The sequence below is a fragment of the Syngnathus acus genome, chromosome 1, assembly GCF_901709675.1.
Source record: "Syngnathus acus chromosome 1, fSynAcu1.2, whole genome shotgun sequence".
Taxonomy (NCBI): domain Eukaryota; kingdom Metazoa; phylum Chordata; class Actinopteri; order Syngnathiformes; family Syngnathidae; genus Syngnathus; species Syngnathus acus.
Genome location: NC_051087.1, coordinates 5,480,874 through 5,499,921, shown reverse-complemented (window position 1 = coordinate 5,499,921; position 19,048 = coordinate 5,480,874). Strand labels below are relative to the sequence as shown.

Sequence of the window (19,048 nt, the reverse complement as noted above, 5' to 3'; positions counted from 1 at the left end):
GTACTCATTATTATATTAGTTGGGAGCACAGCAACATGGTGCTTTGAATCTCAGTTCAAGCATCTTGACTGTTCTCCATTTGCGGTTTGATTTTTCCTGATATTCTGCCTCCCCACCACATTCCAAAAACGTGCATCTGAGGTAGCACCCATTGATGGCTGTCAACATTTGCCTTCCGATTCACTGGTGATCAGTCTCGGGTGTTCTCTGACCTTGCTGAACGTCAGCTTGGGTCGGCTTGAGGAAACTGATATTGACAATGGCAGGATGGAGATGAACAAGGGTAAAGAACATTTTGATCTCAGGTGTACCCAAGTGAACACAACTAAACAATCGTAATAGGGAAAATTCAATACCTCTTTAATTGCTGAATTTATTCAAACATCTGCTGAAAGCTTATGGAAAATGTCACCCTCACCTGCTTTGTTGACTTTCAACTTCCTTCAGAATATCATGTCAAAGGGCATTCATTCATTCATTCATTCATTCATTCATACTGAGTCATTTTGGGGGACACAATACATAAATTGAATTTATTGCTGTTATTTAGTTTAATATTATGTATGTTTATTATTTTATTGTATTTTTTCCAGTATAAAATGGCAGTTGGTCAATAATATTTATAGTTTAAATAATTATAATTTATTTTTAATTTCAAGCAAAGTGATGCACATTGAATCTGTTCTGTTACAGACTAAAAAACAATGTTATTAATAGTTATTCTTTATTGTAAGTTGATCTTTCTTTTTTATTTATATTTTGTTTTCTTTAATGTTAATAACATGGGGCGGGGGGGGGGGGGGCGCGAAATGTTTCCTTCTCCCTCCATCACAGAAAATTATTGAGAAGCACTGGGTTCGGGTCAGGGGCCATATGTCAAAGGTCAAGGATCAGGGGTAGGAGTCAAAGCTCAGGGGTCAAGAAACATAGGTGGTAATTTAAAAAGTAAAAAAAAAGTCTTACTATACATAGTCTTTTTTAAAGCCTTATTATACGTAGTCATTTAAAAATAAAAGTCTTACTGTACTAGTTGTTTTTTTTTTTTTTTACAAATAAAGACTGTTTTCCTGGTCATTTATTACCGTACACATATGGGCATATGGGTCATATATACATTTCTCCCCATAAGACACACGCACACACGCGTGCGTTTGTTTGTGCACACGCGCACAAAACCATAGGAAATCTCTGTGCAGAGTTCAAAATCACAGTCTGAGATCAGTCAAAGAATATTTGCATACTACACCATCATGTGTCCACGCTGCACAAATATCTGCATATTACAAACCCAAAAATACGACAGTCAGATTTATAGGTAGCTCATGGCCTCGTAACATGTGACCAGGCAATGAATAGTGAATGTGCGATAGCTATAAGACAATACAATGTGGTTGTATGTGTTTACTTTCATGAAAGAGGAATAGCTGGAAGGGGAGGGGAAGAGGGGCGGGGTAATACACTATAAAACAAATATTCAAGTACTGTGGTATAACCAAAGAGAATACCCTGACTGTGCTACATTTTTGTTAATGATCAATGATAATCCCCTGAGTGTGACCCACATCCGCACACTGCTTAGTTCCAAGTAGGGATGGGCATTGAAATATTAAACTAACCATGTCTACTATGTGGAATTAAATGTTGACTAATACAATCACATTATTGGGTTTCTTTTATCCCAATAATGTTAATTTTGCTCATATTCTAGGAAGAGGAGTCAAATGCCCATCCTTACAAATCTTGTAAAAAGCAAACCTTGATAGCAGTACCTCATCACAGAATGTGGTTCGGCAGGAAGTCTTACTAAACGTGAACGACGAAGCGATGATCGTTAAAGTTGGACATTTGTAAAATCTGATGAAAAACAATGAAAGGTAAACCCATGACATCTGTGGCAATCTACACTTACTCAGTTGCAAACAATGATTTTATCACCACATTAAGCCACATTTTGTAATTGGCTACTTAAAAAAGTAAAATAAATACATCTCTTGTTTTTTTTTGTTTTTTATCAGGGCCACATTCACAGCTGTAAACCAAAAACCGAAAGTAACAAGAAGCCCAATGAAGGACCACATCCATAATGTGCTTTTACAGTTGACACATGATGACACACTAAAAAGCAGTCCAACGTTCCAAAGTCAAAAAATACATTGAAATGTAGAATTGGCATTTTGACAAATCTCCACAAGTGTTTTGAGGCAAAAACATGTCAGTTGTTTTGCCAAAATGTACTTAGTAACCTCCATAGACACTTGGAAGAGAAGTTGCATTTGGTTTTGTAATGCGAGTAGATAAAAAGATCAGATTTGGCGTCACGTCCTGCAGTAAGTACGTACTCTTCGTCTGTGAACTTAGGGTGAGTTGTTTGACTTGATTTTAGCTTTCTTTTACAGTTACCCTGCCTTTACACTTGTACAACAGCGGAGCGTGTTACAAAAAATAATATATATATATATTTTGACCAGTTTGACTTTGGAGGTTTCGCCCTACTGCAAACATTTCACACAATTACAAATGAAAAAAAGATAAAACATAAAGACGTGTTTGGCAAAACAGGAATTGAAAAAAAACAAACAGAAGGCTTGCCTTTCAGGGAAAAAATAGATCTGTGATGTGATGTCACAAAGTTTTCCACAACATTGCTTTGACAAAAAAGATTTAAAAAAAAAAAAAAAAAGAAAAAATAGTCATCTCTTTATCGCCTATGTCCTTGTTGCCAGGGCAACTCCAGGCAGGGCATATTGTGTCCCAATGTGGAGTGCAGTCACGACTGTGTGATTGTCTCTGGGTTCAGGCGATGCACAGTGAATTGTGCTAAAGTGATGAAAGGCGACCAGAAGGATGTCTGCAATGTCCTGCTACACATTTGAAGCTTCCTCTCCACTTTTCCAAAAGCACTGGGGTGTATTTGGTGGGTCGACGCTAGCTGAGCTTTGAACAGTGTTCCCGCCACCACGCTCTGCTCCAGTCCGGAAACACATAAGGGTCTCATTTTCCAGCGCCGGGCCTGAAACCCACACCGCCACCAGATCTGCATCATACGGGAGCTTGCTGGCTGACCTGAATTCACTCGTTAGGATGCTGGCCTTGTAAACCAAAAGGCAAAGAAAGAGAAGACCTCGGCGCCAGAAGTTGCCCAGAAAAGAATTCAAGAGGGCCGATGTCACCTTGTAAACAAAATAAACGTTCGAGTGATTCTGGAGGAAAGTTCGTCGGCAGCTCGGACGGCGACGGTTGTCAAGATCCAATCGGCTAGTCGGGTCTGAAGATGGGGATCTTCGGTAGGAATTCTATTAGGATTACCTGACAAGAGAAATAGTCATTTTTATATGAATATTTTGGTAACGCTACTCTCGGTTTGTGAGTGAATGTCTTAAAAAATAAGTAACAGAAGTACCACAGCTGATTAATGAAAAATATATTCAGTAGCATAACTGTACTGAAGATGTAAATGCAATTTGTAAGTTGTGATTTTAAAAGACAGTTACATTCAAAGCCTTTACTCTTAAACAGAGATTTTAGTAAAGCAATAAATAGGGGGTATTTTAATTGTTTTAACATCTAATATTAATCGTAATACAGTGATGTCTAGAGCTACAAGTTTGAATTTGTTTCCGAACAACATTCATAACTGCGCTCTGTTTAAAGTCACTATGAAAAGACACATGTAATAGCATAAATAGTATAATAAAGAGTGAAAGGAATGATCAAGTATTTCTTGATTAAATGCACAATGTGCTGCTCTTTAAGGGGTGTTCACCTTGGCCATTATAGATATTACAGCAGGGTATGTCCTGCCTAAAATTCAAGTGGGATTCACATCACTTACATACTCCATCATGTTGTTGGATTCACACTTTCTTTTGTTCAGTCGCCAATGCAAACATAGCTGCAAATAGATAAAAAGAAATGTAAATATACTCAATGCAAGGCCCAACAAAAATTTGATATAGTGATTTAAATAAAACACTGCCCCCAAAAGCCCAAGCCATGCACAGCAGGACCTAGTGGTATTTATTTTCTTTTTCTTTTTTTAATTGATATTATTTCCATTTATTATTTGACTTTGACACTAATCAACAACACACACCTTGTGGTAGAGTCTGCGGTTCTCCCACTCTAGAAGTTTCTCTATAGATCTTCTTGTCTGGAAGGCAACAGTGAAAAGTGTGCTGGGTCAGGCCGGGGTGATGTTTGGGTGCCCGTTATGCATGTGTGTTTGCGCGTACGCATATATTACCCGCTTGCTGAGACAAATGACAGGCCACAAACTAAAGCCGAGCGTGCAGCAACAGCACAGGCAGCCGCACAGGAGCCATCGTACGTTGACCGGTAGCGTCTTCTTTAGACAGCTGTTCACACGGTTGATACTCGCTTTGAACTCCTCAGGTGCAACCTGACAAAGCAAAAAGATGCATGTATCCATTATATTGCGGCAATGGAAAAAGAACAATTTAACAAACAATGCGTTTGACACTCACCTTCCCTGTAAGTGCTGAAGGAAATTCGGATTCAAATTTGTTGCTAAGTCCAAATCTGTGAAATGAAGGGCACACCAGAATGCTGCAGTAAATACCAACAGCCATTACAGAATGATACACAATGTGACAGTGACAATTCAATTCTGGAGTTGTACAGTCTCATTACAATAAATAGGAAAACATTTGCTTTCCTTTCTGATTTTAATTATAAATATTTTTAAATGCTTCGTGCGATTCAATTGCGTCACTGCATAAGGGGTGTAACGATTCATTGATACACATCGATTAATCGATACAATGCTCTACGATTTGTTGGCATCGATGCTAAACGTAAACATCGATCTATATCGCCCGTTTTTGACCTCGGACATTAGACACGACTTTATTTTGAAATCCAGTTCATTGTTGCTTGCTTCCTCTTTCCGGGAGCAGTGCGCGGCGTGTTGTGTTGTGAGCAGAGCAGGCACGTGAAAGGGGAGCCGATAACTACGCGGCTCCTGGGCTGGTGCTATGGCTAGTGTCCAAGAAGACGAGGAAATTCGCTCCCCTTTGGGCTTCAAGTGATTCGTTTGGAAGCACTTTGTAATTTCCTAAATAAAGAGTTTGCAGTACGTTGTTGATTTTGCGTATGAATTGTTATAAATCAGGATATTGTTCTATATCGATCGTAGAGCACTATATCGTGATGTATCGTGAATGAATCACAGCAGGCTTTAAGATATCGGCAAATATCGTATCGTGGTTCTTTGTATCGATATATCATATCGTTACAAAACCCGCGATTTACACCCCTAGTTTGTAACCCTAACCTTGATTTAAAACCCTAGTGACTAGTGACCCTAACCCTAGCTTGAAACCCTAATTAGCAATGGCAAAACTCCTTGGAAACCCTGGTCGGAAACCCTAACCCTAGTTTTGAAAGCCTAGTTAGAAACCCTAATCTTAGAAACCCTAAAAGTAGTTTGAAACCCTCGTTGGAAACCCTAACCTTAGCTTTAAAATCTAGTTTGTAACCCTAAGCTTGGTTTAAAACCCTAGTCGGAAACCCTACCCCTTGTTTGAAACTTTAATTAGCGATGGCAAAACTCCTTGGACACCCTGGTCGGAAACCCTAACCCTAGTTTTGAAAGCCTAGTTAGAAACCCTGATCTTAGAAACCATAAAAGTAGTTTGAAACCCTCGTTTGAAACCCTAACCCTAGCATTAAAACCAAGTTTGTAACCCTAACCTTTGTTTAAAACCCTAGTCGGAAACCCTAACCCTAGTTTGAAACCCTAAATAGCAATGGCAAAACTCCTTGGAAACCCTGGTCGGAAACCCTAACCCTCGTTTTGAAAGCCTAGTTAGAAACCCTAATCTTAGAAACCCTAAAAGTAGTTTGAAACCCTCGTTGGAAACCCTAACCCTAGCTTTAAAACCTAGTTTGAAACCCTAACCTTGGTTTAAAACCCTAGTCGGAAACACTGAGCCTAGTTTGAAACCCTAATTAGCGATGGCAAAACTCCTTGGAAACCCTAACCCTAGTTTTGAAAGCCTAGTTAGAAACCCTAACCCTAACTCTAGTTTTGAAAGCCTAGTTAGTAACCCTAACCCTAACTCTAACCTTAACGCTAACCCTAGTTTTGAAAGCCTAGTTAGAAACCCTAACCCCAACCCTAATCCTAACCCTAATTTTGGAAACCCTAGTCGAAAACCCTAACCCTAGTTTTGAAAGCCTAGTTAGAAACCCCAATCTTAGAAACCCTAAAAGTAGTTTGAAACCCTCGTTGGAAACCCTAACCCTAGCTTTAAAACCTAGTTTGAAACCCTAACCTTGGTTTAAAACCCTAGTCGGAAACCCTGAGCCTAGTTTGAAACCCTAATTAGCAATGGCAAAACTCCTTGGAAACCCTAGTCGGAAACCCTAACCCTAGTTTTGAAAGCCTAGTTAGAAACCCTAACCCTAACTCTAGTTTTGAAAGCCTAGTTAGTAACCCTAACCCTAACCCTAACCCTAACTCTAACCCTAACCCTAGTTTTGAAAGCCTAGTTAGAAACCCTAACCCCAACCCTAATCCTAACCCTAACTTTGGAAACCCTAGTCGAAAACCCTAACCCTAAACCCTAACCCTAGTTTTGAAAGCCTAGTTAGAAACCCCAATCTTAGAAACCCTAAAAGTAGTTTGAAACCCTCGTTGGAAACCCTAACCCTAGCTTTAAAACCTAGTTTGAAACCCTAACCTTGGTTTAAAACCCTAGTCGGAAACCCTGAGCCTAGTTTGAAACCCTAATTAGCAATGGCAAAACTCCTTGGAAACCCTAGTCGGAAACCCTAACCCTAGTTTTGAAAGCCTAGTTAGAAACCCTAACCCTAACTCTAGTTTTGAAAGCCTAGTTAGTAACCCTAACCCTAACCCTAACTCTAACCCTAACCCTAGTTTTGAAAGCCTAGTTAGAAACCCTAACCCCAACCCTAATCCTAACCCTAATTTTGGAAACCCTAGTCGAAAACCCTAACCCTAACCCTAACCCTAGTTTTGAAAGCCTAGTTAGAAACCCCAATCTTAGAAACCCTAAAAGTAGTTTGAAACCCTCGTTGGAAACCCTAACCCTAGCTTTAAAACCTAGTTTGAAACCCTAACCTTGGTTTAAAACCCTAGTCGGAAACCCTGAGCCTAGTTTGAAACCCTAATTAGCAATGGCAAAACTCCTTGGAAACCCTAGTCGGAAACCCTAACCCTAGTTTTGAAAGCCTAGTTAGAAACCCTAACCCTAACTCTAGTTTTGAAAGCCTAGTTAGTAACCCTAACCCTAACCCTAACCCTAACTCTAACCCTAACTCTAACGCTAACCCTAACCCTAGTTTTGAAAGCCTAGTTAGAAACCCTAACCCCAACCCTAACCCTAACTTTGGAAACCCTAGTCGAAAACCCTAACCCTAGTTTTGAAAGCCTAGTTAGAAACCCCAATCTTAGAAACCCTAAAAGTAGTTTGAAACCCTCGTTGGAAACCCTAACCCTAGCTTTAAAACCTAGTTTGAAACCCTAACCTTGGTTTAAAACCCTAGTCGGAAACCCTGAGCCTAGTTTGAAACCCTAATTAGCGATGGCAAAACTCCTTGGAAACCCTAGTCGGAAACCCTAACCCTAGTTTTGAAAGCCTAGTTAGAAACCCTAACCCTAACTCTAGTTTTGAAAGCCTAGTTAGTAACCCTAACCCTAACTCTAACCTTAACGCTAACCCTAGTTTTGAAAGCCTAGTTAGAAACCCTAACCCCAACCCTAATCCTAACCCTAACTTTGGAAACCCTAGTCGAAAACCCTAACCCTAGTTTTGAAAGCCTAGTTAGAAACCCCAATCTTAGAAACCCTAAAAGTAGTTTGAAACCCTCGTTGGAAACCCTAACCCTAGCTTTAAAACCTAGTTTGAAACCCTAACCTTGGTTTAAAACCCTAGTCGGAAACCCTGAGCCTAGTTTGAAACCCTAATTAGCAATGGCAAAACTCCTTGGAAACCCTAGTCGGAAACCCTAACCCTAGTTTTGAAAGCCTAGTTAGAAACCCTAACCCTAACTCTAGTTTTGAAAGCCTAGTTAGTAACCCTAACCCTAACCCTAGTTTTGAAAGCCTAGTTAGAAACCCTAACCCCAACCCTAATCCTAACCCTAACTTTGGAAACCCTAGTCGAAAACCCTAACCCTAGTTTTGAAAGCCTAGTTAGAAACCCCAATCTTAGAAACCCTAAAAGTAGTTTGAAACCCTCGTTGGAAACCCTAACCCTAGCTTTAAAACCTAGTTTGAAACCCTAACCTTGGTTTAAAACCCTAGTCGGAAACCCTGAGCCTAGTTTGAAACCCTAATTAGCAATGGCAAAACTCCTTGGAAACCCTAGTCGGAAACCCTAACCCTAGTTTTGAAAGCCTAGTTAGAAACCCTAACCCTAACTCTAGTTTTGAAAGCCTAGTTAGTAACCCTAACCCTAACCCTAGTTTTGAAAGCCTAGTTATAAACCCTAACCCCAACCCTAATCCTAACCCTAACTTTGGAAACCCTAGTCGAAAACCCTAACCCTAAACCCTAACCCTAGTTTTGAAAGCCTAGTTAGAAACCCCAATCTTAGAAACCCTAAAAGTAGTTTGAAACCCTCGTTGGAAACCCTAACCCTAGCTTTAAAACCTAGTTTGAAACCCTAACCTTGGTTTAAAACCCTAGTCGGAAACCCTGAGCCTAGTTTGAAACCCTAATTAGCAATGGCAAAACTCCTTGGAAACCCTAGTCGGAAACCCTAACCCTAGTTTTGAAAGCCTAGTTAGAAACCCTAACCCTAACTCTAGTTTTGAAAGCCTAGTTAGTAACCCTAACCCTAACCCTAACTCTAACCCTAACCCTAGTTTTGAAAGCCTAGTTAGAAACCCTAACCCCAACCCTAATCCTAACCCTAATTTTGGAAACCCTAGTCGAAAACCCTAACCCTAACCCTAACCCTAGTTTTGAAAGCCTAGTTAGAAACCCCAATCTTAGAAACCCTAAAAGTAGTTTGAAACCCTCGTTGGAAACCCTAACCCTAGCTTTAAAACCTAGTTTGAAACCCTAACCTTGGTTTAAAACCCTAGTCGGAAACCCTGAGCCTAGTTTGAAACCCTAATTAGCAATGGCAAAACTCCTTGGAAACCCTAGTCGGAAACCCTAACCCTAGTTTTGAAAGCCTAGTTAGAAACCCTAACCCTAACTCTAGTTTTGAAAGCCTAGTTAGTAACCCTAACCCTAACCCTAACCCTAACTCTAACCCTAACTCTAACGCTAACCCTAACCCTAGTTTTGAAAGCCTAGTTAGAAACCCTAACCCCAACCCTAACCCTAACTTTGGAAACCCTAGTCGAAAACCCTAACCCTAGTTTTGAAAGCCTAGTTAGAAACCCCAATCTTAGAAACCCTAAAAGTAGTTTGAAACCCTCGTTGGAAACCCTAACCCTAGCTTTAAAACCTAGTTTGAAACCCTAACCTTGGTTTAAAACCCTAGTCGGAAACCCTGAGCCTAGTTTGAAACCCTAATTAGCGATGGCAAAACTCCTTGGAAACCCTAGTCGGAAACCCTAACCCTAGTTTTGAAAGCCTAGTTAGAAACCCTAACCCTAACTCTAGTTTTGAAAGCCTAGTTAGTAACCCTAACCCTAACTCTAACCTTAACGCTAACCCTAGTTTTGAAAGCCTAGTTAGAAACCCTAACCCCAACCCTAATCCTAACCCTAACTTTGGAAACCCTAGTCGAAAACCCTAACCCTAGTTTTGAAAGCCTAGTTAGAAACCCCAATCTTAGAAACCCTAAAAGTAGTTTGAAACCCTCGTTGGAAACCCTAACCCTAGCTTTAAAACCTAGTTTGAAACCCTAACCTTGGTTTAAAACCCTAGTCGGAAACCCTGAGCCTAGTTTGAAACCCTAATTAGCAATGGCAAAACTCCTTGGAAACCCTAGTCGGAAACCCTAACCCTAGTTTTGAAAGCCTAGTTAGAAACCCTAACCCTAACTCTAGTTTTGAAAGCCTAGTTAGTAACCCTAACCCTAACCCTAGTTTTGAAAGCCTAGTTAGAAACCCTAACCCCAACCCTAATCCTAACCCTAACTTTGGAAACCCTAGTCGAAAACCCTAACCCTAGTTTTGAAAGCCTAGTTAGAAACCCCAATCTTAGAAACCCTAAAAGTAGTTTGAAACCCTCGTTGGAAACCCTAACCCTAGCTTTAAAACCTAGTTTGAAACCCTAACCTTGGTTTAAAACCCTAGTCGGAAACCCTGAGCCTAGTTTGAAACCCTAATTAGCAATGGCAAAACTCCTTGGAAACCCTAGTCGGAAACCCTAACCCTAGTTTTGAAAGCCTAGTTAGAAACCCTAACCCTAACTCTAGTTTTGAAAGCCTAGTTAGTAACCCTAACCCTAACCCTAACCCTAGTTTTGAAAGCCTAGTTATAAACCCTAACCCCAACCCTAATCCTAACCCTAACTTTGGAAACCCTAGTCGAAAACCCTAACCCTAAACCCTAACCCTAGTTTTGAAAGCCTAGTTAGAAACCCCAATCTTAGAAACCCTAAAAGTAGTTTGAAACCCTCGTTGGAAACCCTAACCCTAGCTTTAAAACCTAGTTTGAAACCCTAACCTTGGTTTAAAACCCTAGTCGGAAACCCTGAGCCTAGTTTGAAACCCTAATTAGCAATGGCAAAACTCCTTGGAAACCCTAGTCGGAAACCCTAACCCTAGTTTTGAAAGCCTAGTTAGAAACCCTAACCCTAACTCTAGTTTTGAAAGCCTAGTTAGTAACCCTAACCCTAACCCTAACTCTAACCCTAACCCTAGTTTTGAAAGCCTAGTTAGAAACCCTAACCCCAACCCTAATCCTAACCCTAATTTTGGAAACCCTAGTCGAAAACCCTAACCCTAACCCTAAACCCTAACCCTAGTTTTGAAAGCCTAGTTAGAAACCCCAATCTTAGAAACCCTAAAAGTAGTTTGAAACCCTCGTTGGAAACCCTAACCCTAGCTTTAAAACCTAGTTTGAAACCCTAACCTTGGTTTAAAACCCTAGTCGGAAACCCTGAGCCTAGTTTGAAACCCTAATTAGCGATGGCAAAACTCCTTGGAAACCCTAGTCGGAAACCCTAACCCTAGTTTTGAAAGCCTAGTTAGAAACCCTAACCCTAACTCTAGTTTTGAAAGCCTAGTTAGTAACCCTAACCCTAACCCTAACTCTAACCCTAACTCTAACGCTAACCCTAACCCTAGTTTTGAAAGCCTAGTTAGAAACCCTAACCCCAACCCTAACCCTAACTTTGGAAACCCTAGTCGAAAACCCTAACCCTAGTTTTGAAAGCCTAGTTAGAAACCCCAATCTTAGAAACCCTAAAAGTAGTTTGAAACCCTCGTTGGAAACCCTAACCCTAGCTTTAAAACCTAGTTTGAAACCCTAACCTTGGTTTAAAACCCTAGTCGGAAACCCTGAGCCTAGTTTGAAACCCTAATTAGCGATGGCAAAACTCCTTGGAAACCCTAGTCGGAAACCCTAACCCTAGTTTTGAAAGCCTAGTTAGAAACCCTAACCCTAACTCTAGTTTTGAAAGCCTAGTTAGTAACCCTAACCCTAACTCTAACCCTAACTCTAACGCTAACCCTAACCCTAGTTTTGAAAGCCTAGTTAGAAACCCTAACCCCAACCCTAATCCTAACCCTAATTTTGGAAACCCTAGTCGAAAACCCTAACCCTAGTTTTGAAAGCCTAGTTAGAAACCCCAATCTTAGAAACCCTAAAAGTAGTTTGAAACCCTCGTTGGAAACCCTAACCCTAGCTTTAAAACCTAGTTTGAAACCCTAACCTTGGTTTAAAACCCTAGTCGGAAACCCTGAGCCTAGTTTGAAACCCTAATTAGCGATGGCAAAACTCCTTGGAAACCCTAGTCGGAAACCCTAACCCTAGTTTTGAAAGCCTAGTTAGAAACCCTAACCCTAGTTTTGAAAGCCTAGTTAGTAACCCTAACCCTAACCCTAACTCTAACCCTAACTCTAACGCTAACCCTAACCCTAGTTTTGAAAGCCTAGTTAGAAACCCTAACCCCAACCCTAACCCTAACTTTGGAAACCCTAGTCAAAAACCCTAACCCTAGTTTTGAAAGCCTAGTTAGAAACCCCAATCTTAGAAACCCTAAAAGTAGTTTGAAACCCTCGTTGGAAACCCTAACCCTAGCTTTAAAACCTAGTTTGAAACCCTAACCTTGGTTTAAAACCCTAGTCGGAAACCCTGAGCCTAGTTTGAAACCCTAATTAGCGATGGCAAAACTCCTTGGAAACCCTAGTCGGAAACCCTAACCCTAGTTTTGAAAGCCTAGTTAGAAACCCTAACCCTAACTCTAGTTTTGAAAGCCTAGTTAGTAACCCTAACCCTAACTCTAACCCTAACTCTAACGCTAACCCTAACCCCAACCCTAATCCTAACCCTAATTTTGGAAACCCTAGTCGAAAACCCTAACCCTAGTTTTGAAAGCCTAGTTAGAAACCCCAATCTTAGAAACCCTAAAAGTAGTTTGAAACCCTCGTTGGAAACCCTAACCCTAGCTTTAAAACCTAGTTTGAAACCCTAACCTTGGTTTAAAACCCTAGTCGGAAACCCTGAGCATAGTTTGAAACCCTAATTAGCGATGGCAAAACTCCTTGGAAACCCTAGTCGGAAACCCTAACCCTAGTTTTGAAAGCCTAGTTAGAAACCCTAACCCTAAATCTAGTTTTGAAAGCCTAGTTAGTAACCCTAACCCTAACGCTAACCCTAACCCTAGTTTTGAAAGCCTAACCCCAACCCTAACCCTAACTTTGGAAACCCTAGTCGAAAACCCTAACCCTAGTTTGAAAGCCTAGTTAGAAACCCTAATCTTAGAAACCCTAAAAGTAGTTTGAAAACCTCGTTGGAAACCTTAAGCCTAGCTTTAAAACCTAGTTTGTAACCCTAACCTTGGTTTAAAACCCTGATCTCTTTGTATCGATATGATATCGTATCGTTAAAAACCCGCGATTTACACCCCTACAATGCATGTATTAGCGTGCAAATAGATTTTACGCACACCCCATCTTTTCATCACTTCTTGGGAGCATTTACTGGAAATAAGTATTAAAGAGTCATTTCTCATCAAGATAAACTTAAAGCAGAGATCGCTCGACCGTAAAATCAGGATTAAATTAAATGTAAGCTATCACCAGGGGTCCATGCAAACGCGCTTACCTGAACGCAAAGTATGAAACAATGTTAAAACTTTACCATTTTAACAGCTTGACATTAGCATAGGCACGAAGAAAACGGGCATATACAAAGAGTCATGTGCTTAAAAACGATGCAAACAATGTAAAACCACTTTGTACGCTCAGTGTTGCTGGCAGCTAAGAGTGGAGCTAACAGACTTAGCTTGTCCATAGGCGGATGCTAATCAATTAGCATCCAGTTAGCATTCCCCCCCCACGCTCGCTCATCGTCACGCGACACCGTTTGAACTCTCCCCCCCCCCCCCCCAAAATGCCAACTCGCCTCGTTGGCAACTTACACTGTGACGTGTCCGGAGCCTCGCACCACCACCGGATCCGGAGCGTACTTGAGGAGCTGTTCTTCCGCGGCCCTGTCCTCGTCCTCTTCTTCCTCCTCCTCTTCCTCGTAGATTTCGTCAAAGTCCTCCATCATCGCACGCACGGCCCCAAAACGGAGCGACGCGCTTCCCGGTCGAGACGCCACCGGGATGGACGCGATGCCGCTGGGCTCACTAAGAAGCGGCTCCCCTTCGATCGCGAATTGGACAAAAGGGAGGACAAATTCAAAAGCGAGCCGTCCCGACAGTTCACATCTCTCAGCGGCAGGCTCGCAAGCAAAATATCAACATCCGTTGCAGTCGCCATACGACACCGGAAGACCCAGACGAGCTTCAACTTTTTAAACACAAAACAGAAACCAAACTGCTGACAAAAATCGCACGGGGTTATTGAGTGCCTTTTCCTTCCCGATGAAAGGACTTTTGATACTTTACCTAAAATGAAAATACGCTTATTATGAAACATTTAATCATATGTTATGGTCTTCTAAACGCAAAAAGTCTGTAAAATGTTGGGAGTCAGATGTCCCTTCAAAAAAGTCAAATTTTCAAACTAGCAAAACAAAAAAGCAAATGGTGACAACACGACCTAATACAAATAGAAATGCACCTTTATTGTTGGTTAGATGCAGTTAGTTAATAAATTCACATATTTTGCAGCAGTATTATCAAATTATAATTTCATGTCGTTTCTTTTATTATGAAAGGCTTAACGGGATATTTTTCATACACCAGTCAGTATATAACAACTTCTTCCCTCGTCTTTTTCCCCTTATCCTCAAAGAGAAGGAGCAATTCCAAAATCAAGACAAAAAACAAACAATATCAAGAGACTATCGACTGTGCAGCCCCCACTTTCCGATCATCGATAGCCAGTGCAGGAAATGCCAAAATAAAATCCTTAGGGACCTTCTGCGGTATTATTTTGCAAAATAAAATCACATAGCCACTCAACCAGCATCTTAAGCCTTATTTTGAAAAGCCTAACCGGAAAATCTTCGAAACACAAATGTGTCTCTGCAAAACCAAAACATGGAGTAACGTTTGTTTAACCCTGTGGTCATGGTATTGTTTTTCATTCATTTACTTATAGGTATACTACTTAGTTGTATTTTTAATTGAATAGTAGTGCTTCATCTAGGATGTGCGCTCCAGCATGCGATGATCTGCACATCTCTAAACAGCAATAACCTTACTTCCGGGATTCTACGGTCGTTTTCAAACCACTTGTTTGGTCAAACCCGCTGCGTTTTTACCCACGTTTCGTTGTCCACGACCATAAAATGAGCGCGAGCCACTTAAGGATGGTCGTCCAAGTTTTGAGAGATGTGGTTCCTGGCATTTCGAGTGGGATGTTCCTGATCACCCTCACATCGTGTGCTGTGTTCGCGCTCCAAACCTACTTGGACTCCTCTGAGGGGGGACTCAGTGTTGGGGCGAGTGTTTTTCTCAAAGGGCATGTGCATACACTCTTGACGTACCCATTCTACCACAGAAGCTTCACTCAACTGCTCCTCAGCATCTGCACCATGGTGTTCCTCAGTGGTAGCCTGGAGAAAGGCTTTGGCACTGTCCGCTTCCTGTTTGTGTGCATCCTGATGTCAACAATGGCAGGCTTGTTGTATGCCTTTGTGGATCTCCTGCAGGAGAGCAACGGCAATGGACCCACGGAGGGGCTGGTACCTATGGCCCTCGCTTGCGTGGCCCTCACCACCACGCACACAAAAATGACCAAAGCCTTCCTCTGTGGGGTCAGTTTTCCCACCATGGTTCTCCCGTGGATTTTTGTCCTCATCACCAGCGTCCTCATTCCTCACACAGCGCTCCCCTGCAATATCATCTCCACACTAATCGGATGGATGCACGGAAGAGGATGGTTCTCCTTTCTGGACATCTCGGAGGCCAAGGCAGGCGTTGTGGAGAAGACGGCACCTTTCCGCTTGCTGAGGAGCATCAGGATGGTGGCGTTTGTCCCAGCTTCCACAGAGGACAGGAGGAAATCACTCCTTCCACAAATCAACCCAACACCTGGATCTTACCCAGTGCAGGCCTATGCGCCTGTGTCAAGCGCCAACTTGGCTGGTAGTGGCTCAACCAAGATGTATGAAGGTTGGTCCAAGCCAACCAGTGCAGTGTCTGGACCTAATCCTCATGCCTCTGCAGCAGGCCTCGGTGGGACAAGTCATGAACACGGCTGCGTGCACAGCCATCACGGTCACAGCCATCTATAGTTGTCTTTTGTTTTACACCGTGAGCACATATAAATGGAGGGCTGCTCAAGCACACCCCCTAAAATACACAGATGATGCTACACTGGAGAAAGTGTTATTGTATACGTAATATTCCAAACTGTATTGTAATATTCAGCCTTTTTCCAGGAAATAGTTTAAATCTTCTGTAAACCGACGGAAGACTTCAAGCACTTTGGTTTATTTGATTCTTTAGCAAAGATGTCATTTTGTGTCACATGATCATTGAAGTACATTTTTACACAAAACTACTCATTCGTCCCAGGTGTCTCCATAGATATTTTTCGTTGCTGCAATTTGAAGAAGAAATTATTTTAAAAAATACAATAAAAAAATAAATAAAAAAAGGTTTGTATGTTTGTATTGTTTACCGCTTTTTGTTGGTCTTTCTGGCTCCTTCACAGGGGGAGTTTTGAGCTGCGAGTCAGCCTTCTGGGTGAGTGTGACCTCGTAGTTCTCTCGATTCTTTAGCCGCAAGTCCTCATAGAGGATGGACTTGCTCTTGGGTCCGTTGTTTTCCTCAGCTGCAGATGACAGTTTGACACATTATCAACCCATATTAAAATACAAAAGCGTGTTTTCATTACCTTTCATTGTCGTCAGGCATCAGTGTTACTCACCTGGCACATTAAAGTCTTCTGCTCTTCGCATGGGTACAGGCGATTCTGGACTAAATCCATATTCCTGTTCGGCGGTGGAAGATTGCATCTCTGCTGGCTGGAAATTGGTGTCAAAGCTCTGACTGTTGGGATCATTCATCTCGGACTGACCACCTTGGCTAGAAAGGAAACCACAAAATACTAATAGGGGCTTGCTTTTGAGCTTTCCTTCTTATAGTGTGACTTTGGTGTTGGTACACACATCTGTGGAGGCAGTCCCGTTCTCTGTCTCAGGGCCTCTCCCAGAGGAGAGCTGTCCAACCTCTTGAACTTCTCCTGACACGTCTTCATGTACGACATCTTACCTGCCAAGTAGCCACAGAAGCCAGCAACTGCAAACACAGCAAAGACGCAGCCATCACAACAAATGCTGCATTCCAGAATGCAGGATATTTTGTAATAGCCATCTAAAATCTTAAGAGTGGTGCTAACAAAATGCAAACATTAAGGATTATTTGAATTCCTGTTGAGATTTGGCTTTTTATACCAACTGATAGTGACAGCCATTTTAAGAAGCAGGTTGCATTTGTGTTAAACAAGAAAACGTCTACATCGTCTTGTCATCAAACTTACAGGCCACTTTTGGAAGCGATCCAAACCTTGGAGATGCAGCGAGAGACCCTAAATGGAAACAGACAGAATTTATTCAAATTGCCATCCATGCATGTTCCATAGGAGCACATGAATGTGATCTTACCTCTGGCAACCAGGGCTTGAGTGATGGCCATGCTCACCACAGAGAATGGTACCGCTGTAACATAAGCATTATTATTTTTCATAACTAAGGAAATGTACACTTAGAGGCTATAACATTATAGCACTAAAATGATTACATTGACAGTATTGATAGTACTTGGGCTGGAAGGAGATTTTGCTAACTGTGGAAAATACACATTTCGAGTGATACACAAGTTGTTACTTACACCTATACCAAAAGCTTTCATTGTTGCACTCCCTGAACACTCTCTTCTCCTCTTCGGTGGGGATGTAGTCTGTGCCCAGGCGCGTCTGCAGGGACTAGACACTTTTAATCTCAGACAGCATTAATGACAAGTCCGGGAGGTGTTAACGCAGTTGAAGGGGGCCGCTAGTGTTTACTCGAAGCTAGCAGGCTAAACGCGTTAGCACATGCGAGGGTCGGATAATGTTTATCGGCATGCTGCTAACCTGTGCTCCTTGATGCCGCCGCTCCTCATTAAAACCCGCAGTAGTGGATGACATATTGAAAAAATAACAACACGTCTCGTAGCCTTCAACGCATGTGAAAATAGTAAGAAATGGTTTTAAGAGAACTCCAAGACAACCGTCGTGTGTACTACTCGGTACAATGTCACCGCGGACTGTGACGTAACCCGGAAATGAAAAAGGTGACATTCGTGGAGGTCTTTCAGACAATGGTTCACAAATTAAAATCAAATATCTCGACAAATATTTGTGACGGAATCTCACTTGCGTACTTTGCGTTGAGAAGATTAAAGGTAACAAATATATTCTAGTTGTCAGTTCATGTATCAGAAAGTGTTCACGACTGCCCTCTAGCGGCTGAATTGGTCACATGTACATGTTCATTTAAGACTGGCCATAGGCGTAAATGTGACTGACTGTGCCAAGGTTGTTTGTCTACATCAGTGGTTCTTAACCTTGTTGGAGGTACCGAACCCCACCAGTTTCATATGCGCATTCACCGAACCCCTCGTTAGTGAAAACATGTTTTTTTTCAATTCAAGACATAATGTTTTTTTACTGGTGCACAAAATGAGCCGTGCATGAACATCACCTTGTTCAAAGAACAAAACCAACACAATGCATGGACTCACAACAAATTACATACTGGCAAATTAGAATTTACACAATAAATCAGGTTTGTTCGGACCTCCGCAGTGGAGGCTCATTTGCAGTAGTACAGTATGGCACCTAGATGCCGCTATTACACTGTTTGGAAATGACAAAGGACTTTGCAATACCATAGCTACAAACTTTGTACAAGTGCAACCCAAAAGGCTACAGAAACAGAATTCACTCCAGTCCAATCCAATCCATATCCTCCTGAAGTAGTTCTGAAAACAAATAGCCACATTTTATAAAATACATAGGACAAAAAACAATGTACCATTAAATAAGATTTGAAAACAAAATTAAATACAGTTAATCAAAATTCCTATGCTTTCAAGCATTTAGCCCAACTACATTGGATACAAACTATGCAACATTACAGAAGAAAAAAAAAGCAATGAAATAGATTTCCACAAAATAAGAATGGGCCCTTTTTCAAGCACTTCTAAGATAAGTGAATACATAAAACTATTGCAAACTATGTATATAGCTACAATTCTCATAAAGTAAAAGATATCCATCTTCTGCAGCACCTGGATGACAGTGGTATCTTTGTTCTAATCTAAATAAAAATCTTTCAAGTGCAACTATAAAGTATACATTTAGCACACTGTGATGTTGACCAATGTGCAGCTCTATTAAGATCAATATTGTGCTACAATGATCCAGAGTTGCACACACACACACATACACACACACTGTTAGTCACATCCACAGTAAGGGAGTCATGCAGG

At 41.4% G+C, this 19,048-nt stretch overlaps 3 protein-coding genes across 4 annotated transcripts; 1 reads left to right on the top strand and 2 right to left on the bottom strand.

Annotated features, from left to right (window-relative positions):
• Positions 1-1,057: 1,057 nt before the first annotated feature.
• On the bottom strand, positions 1,058-13,901 carry LOC119123319 (cysteine-rich hydrophobic domain-containing protein 2). Its single transcript, XM_037252322.1, has 6 exons — positions 13,535-13,901; positions 4,485-4,539; positions 4,244-4,399; positions 4,094-4,150; positions 3,833-3,892; positions 1,058-3,306 (listed from the first exon to the last, which is right to left on the bottom strand). Exons 1-6 carry the CDS (start codon positions 13,666-13,668, stop codon positions 3,256-3,258), a joined length of 513 nt encoding a protein of 170 aa, XP_037108217.1. The 5' UTR covers positions 13,669-13,901; the 3' UTR covers positions 1,058-3,255.
• Positions 13,902-14,595: 694 nt separating this feature from the next.
• On the top strand, positions 14,596-15,487 carry rhbdd2 (rhomboid domain containing 2). Its single transcript, XM_037252292.1, has 2 exons — positions 14,596-15,324; positions 15,395-15,487. Exons 1-2 carry the CDS (start codon positions 14,857-14,859, stop codon positions 15,422-15,424), a joined length of 498 nt encoding a protein of 165 aa, XP_037108187.1. The 5' UTR covers positions 14,596-14,856; the 3' UTR covers positions 15,425-15,487.
• Positions 15,488-15,986: 499 nt separating this feature from the next.
• Positions 15,987-17,848, bottom strand: LOC119123302 (OCIA domain-containing protein 1-like). 2 transcript variants are annotated; one of them, XM_037252303.1, is made up of 8 exons: positions 17,649-17,848; positions 17,405-17,489; positions 17,179-17,232; positions 17,055-17,102; positions 16,684-16,813; positions 16,450-16,600; positions 16,194-16,359; positions 15,987-16,112 (listed from the first exon to the last, which is right to left on the bottom strand). In XM_037252303.1, the coding sequence occupies exons 1-8, from the start codon at positions 17,700-17,702 to the stop codon at positions 16,075-16,077; spliced, it is 726 nt and encodes a 241-aa protein (XP_037108198.1). In that variant the 5' UTR covers positions 17,703-17,848; the 3' UTR covers positions 15,987-16,074. The 2 variants fall into 2 exon arrangements, with proteins under 2 accessions (XP_037108198.1, XP_037108206.1); XM_037252311.1 differs by having other exon boundaries at positions 16,194-16,346; positions 16,443-16,600; positions 17,649-17,847.
• Positions 17,849-19,048: the final 1,200 nt, after the last annotated feature.